At 43.5% G+C, this 14,604-nt stretch overlaps 1 protein-coding gene across 3 annotated transcripts in view; it reads right to left on the bottom strand.

Annotated features, from left to right (window-relative positions):
- cacna1g (calcium voltage-gated channel subunit alpha1 G) overlaps positions 1 to 14,604 on the bottom strand; it is a 209,547-nt gene that overhangs the window by 97,137 nt on the left and 97,806 nt on the right. For all 3 annotated transcript variants that reach the window (XM_082970476.1, XM_045710396.2, XM_082970475.1), the window contains exons 14-16: positions 3,088 to 3,266; positions 2,165 to 2,488; positions 1,484 to 1,773 (exon numbers count right to left, since the gene is read on the bottom strand). In XM_082970476.1, the coding sequence (XP_082826602.1) occupies positions 1,484 to 1,773; positions 2,165 to 2,488; positions 3,088 to 3,266 (793 nt within the window). The remainder of the gene's footprint in view (positions 1 to 1,483; positions 1,774 to 2,164; positions 2,489 to 3,087; positions 3,267 to 14,604) is intronic.

Genomic DNA, 14,604 nt, shown 5'->3' with positions numbered 1-14,604 from the left:
CGGTATTCTGCTCCATCTTCAGTAAAACTACCTTTATGATGACAGACAGTGTGTGTGTGTGTGTGTGTGTGTGTGTGTGTGTGTGTGTGTGGTGTGTGTGTGTGTGTGTGTGTGTGTGCGTGTGTGCGTGTGTGCGTGTGTGCGTGTGTGTGGATGTGTTTAACTATACTTGTGGGGACAAGAAGTCAAACAAAAAAGGTCAAATGCTATTTCTAGGGGGTTTACGGTTAAGGTAGAATTAGTGTTATGGTTAGAATTAGGTTTAGGGTTAGTTTTAGGGTTAGGAGTTAGGTTTTGAGGTTAAGGTTAGGGTTACGGTAAGAGTTAGGTTTAAGGGTTAGGGAAAATAGGATTTTGAATGGTTATAAATTGTGTGTCCCCACAAGGTTAGTTAAACAAGACTGTGAGTGTGTGAGTCTGTGTGTGCGCATCTGACTACCCCCATCATTATCTACACGCTGGATGAGTTCATTCCTCTCATCTCTGCATGCTAGCCCTCAATGCTAAAGTATTTATCATGTATTCATTCATCATGTATTCATCCATCATGTGGGCCAGGGATGTCATGCTAACTCCCACAATATGATGATTGTCTGTTCTACATCCTCCATGTTATGGTGAGACGGGGAGACAGGCAGGCGGGGACACACACACACACACACACACACACACACACACACACACACACACACACACACACACGCTGCACCCGTCAGGTAATAACTTATTTGATTGCTCGATGATTAATGAATAAAAAGCATCTGTCTAAATGTCTCATGTTCATCATAGCCATGACCTTTTGCTAGTATGCAGTTACTGACATCTGTGATATTTGGACTGTCAGAGTTTCCTATCGTCCACATGACAGTATTCACGAGTTGATGTTGATGTGAACTCCCATTATAGAATTTTGACTTCTTTGAAACGTTTTTAGCTTGTATGCTAGGCTTGTGCTTCTGCCTTAGCCAACTGCTTAAGCTTTAGTCAAGTTGGCTTAAGTAGAACATATCTTTCTAGATAGGAATTAGAAATTCCCCCAGAGTAAAATACCTAAGCGTTATCATTAAGTGCTCGAGGAGGTGAATGGAGGTCTGTCCATATTGAACAGCTGTGGGACTCCAGCTTCCCACTGAGCCTCTGTCTCCTGATATAACCCTGAGCACAGGTAGGTGTCTGGCTCTGTATAGAGCCAAAATGGACGCCACACTGAGTCTTTGTCCTCTTTGTCACTCTCAACACAGGCCAAACTCTACTACCCGACTCTGTAGAGAGGCAGAATGGACACCACACAGTGCCTGTGTCCTCAATGTCACTCTTAGAACAGGACAAACCCTATTGCCCACTGTAACTGGGGCACAGCAAGGGTACTGTTAGATATGCATGCACAGATGGGCAAGTATGAGCACATAGTGTAATTATATCACTTTTATCAGTGTATGTGTGTGTTTGTGTGCATGCGTGCATGTGCGTATGTGTGTCTAACCTGGAGTCTGGGGGTAATATGTACAGGGACCAGGTATCTCTCTGTCGACACCACTCTGGCTGTTTCCTGTCCAGCCAGCATAACAGCCTGGCAAAATGACCCACGACCACCTCCTCCTCTGCTGCGTCGTCCTCCGTGTTGTCCTCCAGGGAGAGCTGTGTAGGGGCCAGGGCCCCGCCAGGGGCCGAAGTACCCTTCCCATTACAGTCACTGTGTTCTGGGGCTCTCAGGCCTCCTAGCGAGGGGGGTCTGGAGCTGTGCATACTGGCTGAGCGATACAGGTAGGGCACCTAGAGTTTTACAAACATGGCTAACACAGTCATTCATAGATACTTCAAGGCATTTTAAAACACTGAAGAAAGCTGTTCTATCCAGTGACAACTGCCTAAAATGGACTACCTATATGATCACAACAAAATTAAAAACTGGGTGGTTCGAGTCCTCAATGCTGATTGGCTGATAGCCGTGGTATATCAGACAGTATACAATGGGTATGACAAAACATATATTTGTACTGCTCTAATTACATTGGTAACCAGATTTATAATAGAAATAAGGCACCTCTGGGGTTTGTGATATATGGCCATATACCACACCTCCTAGGGTCTGTTTGCTTAATTAAAGCACACATAGCAGTGTTTATGGGGGCCGGTCTCTAGATCCCCTGGTGTGTCTGTTCACCTGTAGCAGTGTGTCAGGGGCCAGGTCTATGGACTCCCTGGTCTCCACCGACTCCATCCTCCTGTGTCTGGGCTGGGACTGGGACATGGAGTTAGTACGACACAGGGATGCATCGTCCCCCTCCGATGTCCCCCCTCCTCCCCCCTCCTCATCCTCCGAACTGGACCCTCCCTGGCCGGAGAGGAGCGACCGCCGTTCGCCAGACTGAAGCCTTGTTCGTTTGATTGAGGGGGCACGGCCTAAGCTGTTCCAGCTCGATCGACGGCTGGTCCAGCCACTGGCAGAGCACCACGGGGTGTAAGGTGAGGTGCTACGGGCACTGGTCTAGAGAGAGAGCAAGATGGAGGGGGGAGAGGGGAGAGGGGAGAGAAAGAGAGAATGTATGAACAACACAAAATAAGTGAACAGATCCATTTTTTAGGGAACTTTTGTAACCTTTGGGGAACTTTAGAATATGGAAAACGTCCGTATATGGAACTTTAGATGTTGTTACTACAGGTTTTTGTCTTAATTATCAGATTATCCTCAATGCTCAGTGGTCATTACTATAGCTGGCACCAGTTAACACTGGGGCTGGCATCAGTCATAACTGGCAACAGTAAGTGTAGCTATGGCATCAGTGGGTTTGGCTACAGCATCAGTAGGTGTCCAGAGAGTTAAGCTGATGAAAGGTTATATTAATCATAATTAGTCAGCATAGCTGTCATCTTGAACATCATCCAGACAAGTTAGACCATGGATGGGCAACTTTTATGGGGTTGGGGGCCCAAAAAATAAAATGAGTTGTCCATCCCTGGGTTAGACTGAATATCTTAGTTGTTCTGTGGGCAAAGAGAGGGCACAGAGCCTAATACATGGGTTTCAGCCACTGGGAGGAGACAGTAGTTTGATAGTAAAATAGTGTAGTACTATAGTATACTAACCGGAGACTTGTCGTAAGAGGCTAGGTCCATGGAGACATTGCTGCCGCGTCGGGACTCGTAGCCCAGGGCAGGGTCACCCACGGCGGGCAGCTTGGGAACGGGCATGGGGGTGGCAGCAGTATGGGTAATCAGAGGAGGGGTCAGACTGGTCTTCAGGTCAACATGACCGTTTATTGGGACTACTGGAGGGGAGATGAAAAGAGGGTGGGGGAAAGTGGGAGCAGAGAGGGAGAGAGTGAGGAAGGAGGGAGGGAAAGGAGAATAGTTAAACGAGGATGGACAAAAAAAGAGAGGTAGAGAAAGACGAGGTAGTAAAATGTAGGGGGAACATGGGAGGGAGAGAGAAGGGTGAAGGGGAGAGACAGTTATAAGTGTATCTCTAAAGTAAGAAGTTTAAATATGGATGTCTTACTGTTCTCGACCACATCAATAATTCATCTCTAATCTGACGATTATGTTCAATAGCCAAATGAAGGCATGACATAGAGAGGACGCATGTATCTTTCATCTCAGTTGGTGTGCGTCTTATCCCTCCCTCCCTCACTCTCTTCCTGTCTCTCACTCTCTCTCTCTCTGCCTCACCATCTCTTCCCTCCCTCGGTCTCTCTCTCAATTCATCCTATCCCTTTTTCCTCTCTCCCTAACTATCCAGTTACTGTGCATAAACAACTCCTCTAACCGCATCAGGAGCTCATTTGTCTTAGTGTTGGGGAATTGTTCTCCCCTGTAGTATGTTCCCATATGGTAATATGTGTCTGTGAAATGAGTCACTAAAACTGACGAAGATACAGCAGCAGGAATCATTTTGGACTCTTCAGATAGATCTGTAGCAGAATTACACATTGTGGTTTGCTGCTGCTTTATCAAATCAAATCAAATCCAATTGCATTGGTCACATACACATATTTAGCAGATGTTACTGCGGGTGTAGCGAAATGCTTGTGTTCCTAGCAACAACAGTGCAGGAGTATCTAACAATTCACAACGATACACACAAATCTAAAAGTAAAATAATGGATTTAAGAAAGATATAAATATCAGATCGAGCAATGTCGGAGTGGCATTGACTAAACTACAGTACAATAGAATACAGTATATATACATGATATGAGTAAAGCAGTATGTAAACATTATTAAAGTGAATAGTGTTCCATTATTAAAGTGACCAGTGATTCCAAGTCTATGTACAGTTGAAGTCAGAAGTTTACATACACTTAGGTTGGAGTCACTAAAACTCGTTTTTCAACCACTCCACAAATGTCTTGTTAACAAACTATAGTTTTGGCAAGTCGGTTAGGATATCTACTTTGTGCATGACACAAGTCATTTTTCCAGGAGGTGTACCTGTGGATGTATTTCAAGGCCTACCTTCAAACGCAGTGCCTCTTTGCTTGCCATCATGGGAAAATCAAAAGAAATCTCAGGAAAAAAATTGTAGACCTCCACAAGTCTGGTTCATCCTTAGGAGCAATTTCCAAACGCCTGAAGGTACCACGTTCATCTGTACAAACAATAGTACGCAAGTATAAACACCATAGGACCACACAGCCGTTATACCGGTCAGGAAGGAGACGCGTTCTGTCTCCTAGAGATGAACGTACTTTGTGTGAAGAGTGCAAATCAATCCCAGAACAACAGCAAAGGACCTTGTGAAGATGCTGGAGAAAATAGGTACAAAAGTATCTATATCCACAGCAAAACGAGTCCTATATCGACATAACCTGAAAGGCCGTTCAGCAAGGAAGAAGCCACTGCTCCAAAACTGCCATAAAAAAGCCAGACTACGGTTTGCAACTGCACATGAGGACAAAGATCGTACTTTTTGGAGAAATGTCCTCTGGTCTGAATAAAACAAAAATAGAACTGTTTGACCATGATGACCATCATTATGTTTGGAGGAAAAAGGGGGAGACTTGCAAGCTGAAGAACACCATCCCAACCGTGAAGCAAGGGGGTGGCAGCATCATGTTGTGCGGATGCTTTGCTGCAGGAGGAACTGGTGCACTTCACAAAATAGATGGCATCATGAGGAGGGGAAATTATGTGGATATATTGAAGCAACATCTCAAGACATCAGTCAGGAAGTTAAAGCTTGGTCACAAATGGGTCTTCCAAATGAACAATGACCCCAAGCATACTTCCAAAGTTGTGGAAAAATGGCTTAAGGACAACAAAGTCAAGGTATTGGAGTGGCCATCACAAAGTCCTGACCTCAATCCCATAGAACATTTGTTGGCAGAACTGAAAAAGTGTGTGCAAGCAAGGAGGCCTACAAACCTGACTCAGTTACACCAGCTCTGCCAGGGGGAATGGGCCAAAATTCACCCAACGTATTGTTGGAAGCTTGTGGAAAGCTACCTGAAACGTTTGACCCAAGTTAAACCATTTAAAGGCAATGCTACCAAATACTAATTGGGTGTATGTAAACTTCTGACCCACTGGGAATGTGATGAAAGAAATAAAAGCTGAAATAAATCCTTCTCTCTACTATTATTCTGATATTTCACAATGTTAAAATGAAGTAGTGATCCTAACTGACATAAGACAGGGAGATTTTACCAGGATTAAATGTCAGGAACTGTGAAAAACTAAGTTTAAGTGTATTTGGCTAAGGTGTATGTAAACTTCCAACTTCAACTGTATATAGGGTAGCAGCCTCTAAGGTGCAGGGTTGCGTAACCAGGTGAAAGTCTGATGGCCTTGAGATAGAAACTATTTTTCAGTCTCTCAGTCCCAGCTTTGATGTACAGGTGCACCTGTACTGACCTCGCATTCTGGATGATAACGGGGTGCACAGTCCGTGGTGTCGGGTGGTTGATGTCCTTGATGATCTTTTTTGGCCTTCCTGTGACATTGGGTGCTGTAGGTTTTCCTGGAGTGCAGGTAGTTTACCCTGGTGATGCGTTGGGCAGACCGCACCATTTACTGGTGAGCCCTGTGGTTGCGAGCAGTGCAGTTGGCGTACCAGGCGGTGATACAGCGTGACATGATGCTCTCAATTGTGCATCTGTAAAAGTTTGTGAGCGTTTTAGGGGCCAAGTCAAATTTCTTCAGACTCCTGGGGTTGAAGAAGCGCTGTTGAATCTTCTTCACCACACTGTCTGTGTGGGTGAACCATTTCAGATAGTCAGTGATGTGTACACCGAGAAACTTGAAGCTTTCCACTTTCTCCACTGCGGTCCCGTCAATGTGGATAGGGGCGTGCTCCCTCTGCTGTTTCCTGAAGTCCACAATCAACACCTTTGTTTTGTTGACGTTGAGTAATAGGTTATTTTCCTGGCACAACTCACCCAGAGACCTCACCTCCACCCTGTAGGCTGTCTCGTCATTGTTGGTAATCAGGCCTACTACTGTTATGTCATCTGCAAACTTGATAATTGAGTTGGAGGCATGTGTGGCCACGCAGTCATGGGTGAACAGGGAGTACAGGAGGGGGCTGAGCACACACCCTTGTGGGGCCCCTGTATTGAGGATCAGCGAAGTGGGGATGTTGTTTCCTACCTCCATCAACTGGGGGGCGGCCCGTCAGGAAGTCCAGGACCCAGTTGCACAGGGTGGTGTTCAGACCCAGGGCCCAGAGCTTAATGATGAGCTTGGAGGGTACTATAGTGTTGAATGCTGAGCTATAGTCATGGGATAGGGCAGTGTGCAGTGTGATTGGGATTGCATTGTCTGGGGATCTATTGGGCCGGAAAGCAAACTGAAGTGGGTCTAGGGTGTCAGGAAAGGTAGAGGTATGATCCTTAGCTAGCCTCTCAAATCACTTCATGATGACAGAAGTGAGTGCTATGGGGCGATAGTCATTTAGCTCAGTTACCTTTGCTTTCTTGGGTACAGGAACAATGGTGGACATCTTGGAGTGGGGACAGCAGACTGGGATAGGGAGAGATTGAATATGTCCGTAAACACTCCAGCCAGCTGGTCTGTACATGCTCTGAGGATGCGGCTAGGGATACCATCTGGGCCGGCAGCCTTGCAAGGGTTAACACTCTTACACGTCTTACTCACTTCGACCACGGAGAAGGAGAGCCCACAGTCCTTGTTAGTGATCCGTGTCGGTGGCATTGTGTTATCCTCAAAGCAGGCGAAGAAGGTGTTTAGCTTGTCAAGAAGCAAGACGTCGGTGTCCTCGATGGGGCTGGTTTTCCCATTGTAGTCCGTGATTATCTGTAGACCCTAACAAATACGTCTCATGTCTGAGTCGTTGAAGTGCGACTCCACTTTCTCTATGTACTGACGTTTTGCCTGTTTGATTGCCTTGCGGAGGGAATAACTACACTGTTTGTATTCAGCCATATTCCCAGTCACCTTGCCATGGTTAAATGCGGTGGTTCGCGCTTTCAGTTTTGCGCGAATTCTGCCATCTATCCACGGTTTCTGGTTTGCATAGGTTTTAATAGTCACAGTGGGTACAACATCTCCTATACACTTCCGGATGAACTCAGTCACCGTATCCATGTATTCGTTGATGTTATTCTCAGAGGCTACCCGGAACATATCCCAGTCTGCGTGATCAAAACGATCTTGGACTCCGATTGGTCAGACCAGCATTGAATAGACCTTAGCACAGGTACTTCCTTTTTGAGTTTCTGCCTATAGGAAGGGATGAGCAAAATGGAGTCGTGTTCAGATTTGCTGATGGGAGGGCGGGGGAGGGCCTTGTAGGCATTTCGAAAAAAGTTTAGTAGAAGTGGTCCAATGTTTTTCCAGAGCGAGTACTACAGTCAATGTGTTGGTAGAACTTCAGTAGCGTTTTCCTCAAATTTGCTTTGTTAACATTTGCATAAAGTCCAATCACACCATGAGTAGTTAATTATGAAACATACACCCCCACCTTTCCTCTTCCCTGAGAGATCTTTGTTCCTGTCTGCACGATGAACTGAGAACCCAGTTGGCGCTATGGACAGGGACAGTATATCCCGAGAGAGCCATGTTTCCGTGAAACAGAGTATGTTACAATCCCTGATGTCTCTCTAGAAGGAGATCCTCGCCCTGAGCTCGTCTACTTTAGTATCCAGAGACTGAACATTAGCGAGTAATATGCTCGGAAGCAGTGGATGGTGTGCACACCTCCTGAGTCAGACTACAAGTCCACTCCGGCAGTGTTTTGGAGCAGCCTCTGGAATAAGTTCAATTGCCCTGGGGGGAACAAACAAAGGATCCAATTCAGGAAAGGTGTATTCCTGGTCGTAATACTGGTGAGTTACTGCCGCTCTGATATCGAAAAGTTATTTTCGGCTGCATGTAATAACACAAAAGAATGTCTGAGCTGATAATGTAAAAAAGAACACAAAAAAACTAAATACTGAAAAGTTGCTTAGGAGCTAGAAGCAGAGTTGCCATATCTGTCAGCGCCATCTATGCGTGTGTGTCTGAATGTGTGTAAGACAAAAATGCTAGGCATGTGCCCACCCAATATGGCCCACTTGTCAATGGAGAATAGAGCCCCACAGTGGAGGTGTCATCATATCAATAAAACAGGGAAATGGTTCCAATAGTTTTTCCACCATTCATTTTTCACATAGAGGATTTTAGAAACCCCTAAAATAAGGGCTGTGTTTCATGTAGGCTTACCCTGGCGTGAAGTTTTGATAACCATGTAAATCTCTTTCGGACAAGGGGACATTTATCAATATATTCGCCTCTATTTACTCTCAGATTCAAAAATGCTAACTAGCATCAAAGTAGACTTCATGCAAGACTACAAATCCCTGCAAGCTCCTGCACGCCATCTCTAGCTGATGCATTTGCTAACAGGTATTGTGTCAATTTAAAACTCTCACAAGACAGTTCACAGAATTATTCATTTAAAGAAATTGTGCCAATTTATTAATTTAAAGATTTAGCTAACAGATAGTTAATACAGAGATTCTTACCTTTGCCTCGAATCGGCAGTCTCATCCAGATCATCATGGCATTTGTATTTCTTTATAGTTTTTTGTAGTTCTCCACATTAGCACCTAATTAGCATTTCATTTGGGGGGGGGGGGGTGAATACAAGCGAATATATTGATAAAAGTCACCTTATCCTAGAGAGATTTAAACGGTTATCAAAACGTCACACCAGGGTAAGCCTAAATGTTCCTAAATCCTCTATGGGAAATATTCATGGTGAAAAAATGATTGGAATCATTTCCTTGTTTGACCGCTAGGTTTTATGGGTATTATGACTCATACTGTGGTACTCTATAGCAGTGGTTCCCAAACGTTTTATAGTCACGTACCACTTCAAACATTCAACCTCCAGCTGCGTACCCCCTCTAGCACCAGTGTCAGCGCACTCTCAAATGTCATTTTTTGCCATCATTGTATACCTGCCACACACACACTATACGATACATTTATTAAACATAAGAATGAGTGTGAGTTTTTGTCACAACCCGGCTAGTGGGAAGTGACAAAGAGCTCTTATAGGACCACGGCACAAGTAATAATATAATAATAATCAATAATTTCGCTCTTTATTTAACCATCTTGCATATTAAACCATGTTTGTTCATCGGAAATTGTGAATAACTAATGGAAGGTTAATGAGAAGGGTGTGCTTGAAAGGATGCTCATAACTCTGCAATATTGGGTTGTATTGGAGAGAGTCTCAGTCTTAAATCATGTTCCACACACAGTCTGTGCCTGTATTTAGTTTTCATGCTAGTGAGGGCCGAGAATCCACTCTCACATAGGTACGAGGTTGCAAAGGGCATTAGTGTCTTAACAGCGTGATTTGCCAAGGCAGGATACTCTGAGCGCAGCCCAATCCAGAAATCTGGTAGTGGCTTCTGATTAAATTACATTTTCACAATTTCGATGAGGCTCTCTTGTTCAGATATCGGTAAGTGGACTGGAGGCAGGGCATGAAAGGGATAACGAATCCAGCTGTTTGTGTCATCCGTTTCGGGAAAATACCTGCGTAATTGCGCACCCAACTCACTCAGGTGCTTTGCTATATCCCACTTGACAATGTCCGTAAGCTTGAGTTCATTTGCACACAAAAAAATCATACAATGATGGAAAGACCTGTGTGTTGTCCTTACTAATGTAGACAGAGAAGAGCTCCAACTTCTTAATTATAGCCTTAATTTTGTCCCGCACATTGAATATAGTTGCGGAGAGTCCCTGTAATCCTAGATTCAAATCATTCAGGCGAGAAAAAACATCACCCTGACAGGTCAGTCATGTGAGAAACTCGTCATCATGCAAGCGGTCAGACAAGTGAAAATGATGGTCAGTAAAGAAAATGTTAAGCTCGTCTCTCAATTTAAAAAAAAAGTGTCAATACTTTGCCCCTTGATAACCAGCACACTTCTGTATGTTGTAAAAGCATTACATTGTCGCTGCCCATATCATTGCATAGTGCAGAACATACACGAGAGTTCAGGGGCCTTGCTTTAACAAAGTTAACCATTTTCACTGTAGTGTTCAAAACGTCTTTCAAGATGTCAGGCATTCCCTTGTCAGCAAGAGCCTCTCGGTGGATGCTGTAGTGTAGCCAAGTGGAGCAACTGCTTGTCATGGCTTTTGCACCATCAGTACAGATACCAACACATCTTGATCACCAAAGTCCATTTGATGTCACAAAGCTGTCCAGTACTTAAAAAATATCCTCTCCTGTTGTCCTGGTTTCCAGTGGTTTGCAGAAGAGGATGTCTTCCTTAATTGTCCCTCCATAAACGTAATGGACATATACCAGGAGCTGTGCCAGGCCCGCCACATATGTTGACTCATCCAGCTGTAACGCATAGAATTCACTGGCTTGTATGCGAAGCAGTAATTGTTTCAAAACATCTCCTGCCATGTCACTGATGCGTCATGAAACAGTGTTGTTTGATGGAGGCATTGTCTGTATAGTTTTTTGGGCCTTTTCCCCCAGCATTATCCCAGCCATATCCACAGCAGCAGGAATAATTAAGTCCTCCACAATAGTATGGGGCTTGCCTGTCCTAGTAACTCAGTAGCTCACCATATAAGACGCTTCTAGCCCCTTCTTATTAATGGTATCTGATGCTTTTATACATGTCTTACAACTCGAAAGTCATGTTAATTCTCGCTCCAAAAACTGTCGTGGCTTATTTTTCAAATTGGCATGTTGTGTTTCTAAATGTCTGCGCAAGAATGAAGGTTTCATCGAGTTGTGAGATAATACTTTTGCACATATAACACACAGTGGCTGAGGAAAGGCACTAATGTAAGTGAACCCCAAATCAATGTATTTGTCATCATATTTGCACCTCTTCGATGGTCCCAGATCCCTGTCTGTTGTTTGGTGCTTTCCCAGGTAAGGGGGCAGTAGCTCGTCTGCTGCATCAGATTCACAACTGTCAGTGTCCATACTAGCTGGGCTAACCACACATGTAGAATTACTGATAATAGCATTGGATGTGCTCGTGGAAGCAGAAAAACTTGTGTCGTCGACAGGTGCAGGTGTAGTACTGCTGGTAGTAGCAGTACTACCAATAGAGCTGCTATGTGTCAATATGGACGCGGGCCTAACTAAAGGACTGTTTGAAAATGTCAATAACCTTTTTTTAAATACCCCAGTTTGGGAAAACCTGCTCTATAGGGACACGTTTACACAGCTATGGCGACGATTTTAATTTGGAAATTATATTTTTTATAAAAGTCCAATTACGTCTATATATACAGTAAACTGAATGGAATCTGTAGGGATATTTGTGCAGGCTTTTATTTTATTACATCCTAATTAGTATAGCATATTTCCGTGCCTCAACTCGTAAATAAATATTTATGTGTATCCTCTGGAAACACAAAGTAATTACAGGTAAATGTAATACACAATTAATAATGCTGACATGTGTAGAAGTGAAATTAAATACACCCGTGTGTGTGTGTGTGTGTGTGTGTGTGTGTGTGTGTGTGTGTGTGTGTGTGTGTGTGTGTGTGTGTGTGTGTGTGTATGTGTGTGTGTGAGCACATCAGGGTTCATGAGGGTGCGTGTGTGCATCAGGGTTTCCATTAGGAAAATGTGTCGCCGGACAACCGGACCGGGAAGATTTTAAATTACTGGCAATTTGAGAAATTTTACGGACTTGTATTCATTGCCTAACCTACTAGGGCACAAACACACACAGTGCTCAGAAAGACAGAAATCACACTAAGATTCAATTATCCTTAATCTCACAATTTATATGTATATGCATTTACTTTCTATGTATGTGTGCTTTCTACTGTTAATCAATTACTATAGTTATTTTCTAATGTTTATTCTCACAATCTATGGGTGTACCTCCTTTCATGGAATAATCAGACCTATTTTGCGCGCCTCCGGTAGATCTCGACTATCCCCACTGAAACGTATTTCGACAGGCGCTCTATATTCATACAAATGATGTCCCTGACCTACTTTATTGAAACTTATCTATAGAGGTGATTTTTGATCAAATATTAGGTCTCACACGTGAGCGAATTATCGTTTTTGTGACTTGACTGATTAATATATCTATCTCTACTTTTAGACAATAGACTATTAGGTCTCACACGTATACGAGTTACCGCTCCTTATGACTTTTGACTCGGTTAATATCTCATATCTCACACGCTCTATTTTAGGTTTCCCTCCAAATATACTTTTGACTATCTATGTGTGTGCTCTTACTTTCTTATCTATATTTATATAATTATGTTTCGCCTTCTATATTACATTTTCCGGCTAATGTATATCAACCAGTTTTACTGTTAGGTCTCAACATTAGATAGTTTACATTGGTAGTGGCCACAGATACCTTGGGTCATTACGGACCCAAACTTAGTTACTTCGAAATTTCTTACTGAGATCTGTGACCCAGTGCTGCCAACACTAACATAGATACTTTTGTCTTAAACTTGATCTACATTAGATTATATGGATGGTATACCCGATACAAATCTTACTTACTGTTAGTTTTACAGTTAAAATCATCCCTCACATTTATCTTGACCAATGCTTTATAGGAATTTAATCCAGTCCATTCTAAGTCAATTTTAGTAAGTTTAGCATTTAACCCCAAACTAATGAATAAAGATTACTGACCTTATCCTTGCAGCTGAGATTTCAATGTAGGTTGGATCTCGTCACCGTTTCTGTCGTGTACCAGTTCGCCACCGGCCTGTAAAGAACTCTCAGAATGGGGCCAGGTCTTTAATCTACGGATATTTCATCCATCCGTGCACGGTTTCGGTGTCCCATGGGACGACAGAAAAAGGTATTGAGATCCGGCTCGAAGGACCAAGTTGTCACGAGAATTTTTATCCCAATTGTTGAACTCAACTATCACTCATGCTTTAAATAATTCCCAGAGGTTGTAATGCCCTGGTTAATAAAGAATTATTCAAAAACTCAAAGTCTGCAATAGATCAATCCTTTATTCAGAGAACGTTCTGAAGTCAAAAATGCAAACACACTCATTTTATAACTCTCACCCCCACCTACGCACACACACACACACACACACACACACACACACACACACACACACACACACACACACACACACACACACACACACACACACACACCACACACACACACACACACACACACACACACACACACACACACACACACACACACACACTTGTATCACTTTTCTACCAGCCTTGGCAGTCTCTCGCCGTTCCTCTCCTCCCTAGATTAAAGATGCCTTGGAAGGGCCCTCATTCCTGTTATCAGTTTTCAGAGTCATAACCAGGTCATGTCCAGGTCTGTTGTCCTCTGTTTTCTCAACCATCCATTTCTCACCCTTAACTTGTCTCACACACACATTATTGGATTATAGTCTTATAATTCTAACACATTTCACATAGTCTTATACGTTTCAGGGTGGAATTCTTTAACAGAACATGCAAAACCTGTAATGAAGCAGCCAATAAAACATAATTTTCAAACATTTGCCAAAATGCAATTTGTGGGAAAACATCATTCTAAACAGCCCACCTGATGCGAGCGGTTCCAACAAGTAGTCTATTTTAAAATGTTGGTGTTGAGCTACACTACATGACCAAAAGAATGTGGACAGCTGTTCGTCGAACATCTAAATCCAAAATCATTGGCATTAATATGGAGAGCATTAGCGAGGTCGGGCACTGATGTTGGGCGATTAGGCCTGGTTCGCAGTCGTTATTTCAATTTATTTCAAAGGTAGTCGATGGGGTTAATGTCAGGGCTCTGTGCAGGCCAGTCGAGTTGTTCTACATCGATCTCGACACACATTTCTGCATGGACCTCGCTTTGTGCACAGGGGGCATTGTCATGCTGAAACAAGAAAGGGCCATCCCCAAACTGTTGCCACAAAGTTGGAAGCACAGAATCATCTAGAATGTAATTGTATGCTGTCGTGTTAAGATTTCCCTTCACTGAAACAAAGGGGCCTTGCCGAACCATGAGAAACAGCCCCAGACCATTATTCCTCGTACACCAAACATTACAATTGGCACTCTGCATTTGGGTAGGTAGCGTTCTCCTGACATCCACCACACCCAGATACAGTTGAAGTCGTGTGTGTGGCCAACTCTCCTACCTTGGCC

The sequence above is a fragment of the Salmo salar genome, chromosome 28 (genome assembly GCF_965601325.2).
Source record: "Salmo salar chromosome 28, fSalSal1, whole genome shotgun sequence".
In the NCBI taxonomy this organism is placed as follows: domain Eukaryota; kingdom Metazoa; phylum Chordata; class Actinopteri; order Salmoniformes; family Salmonidae; genus Salmo; species Salmo salar.
This window is presented reverse-complemented; position numbering and strand designations above follow the sequence as displayed.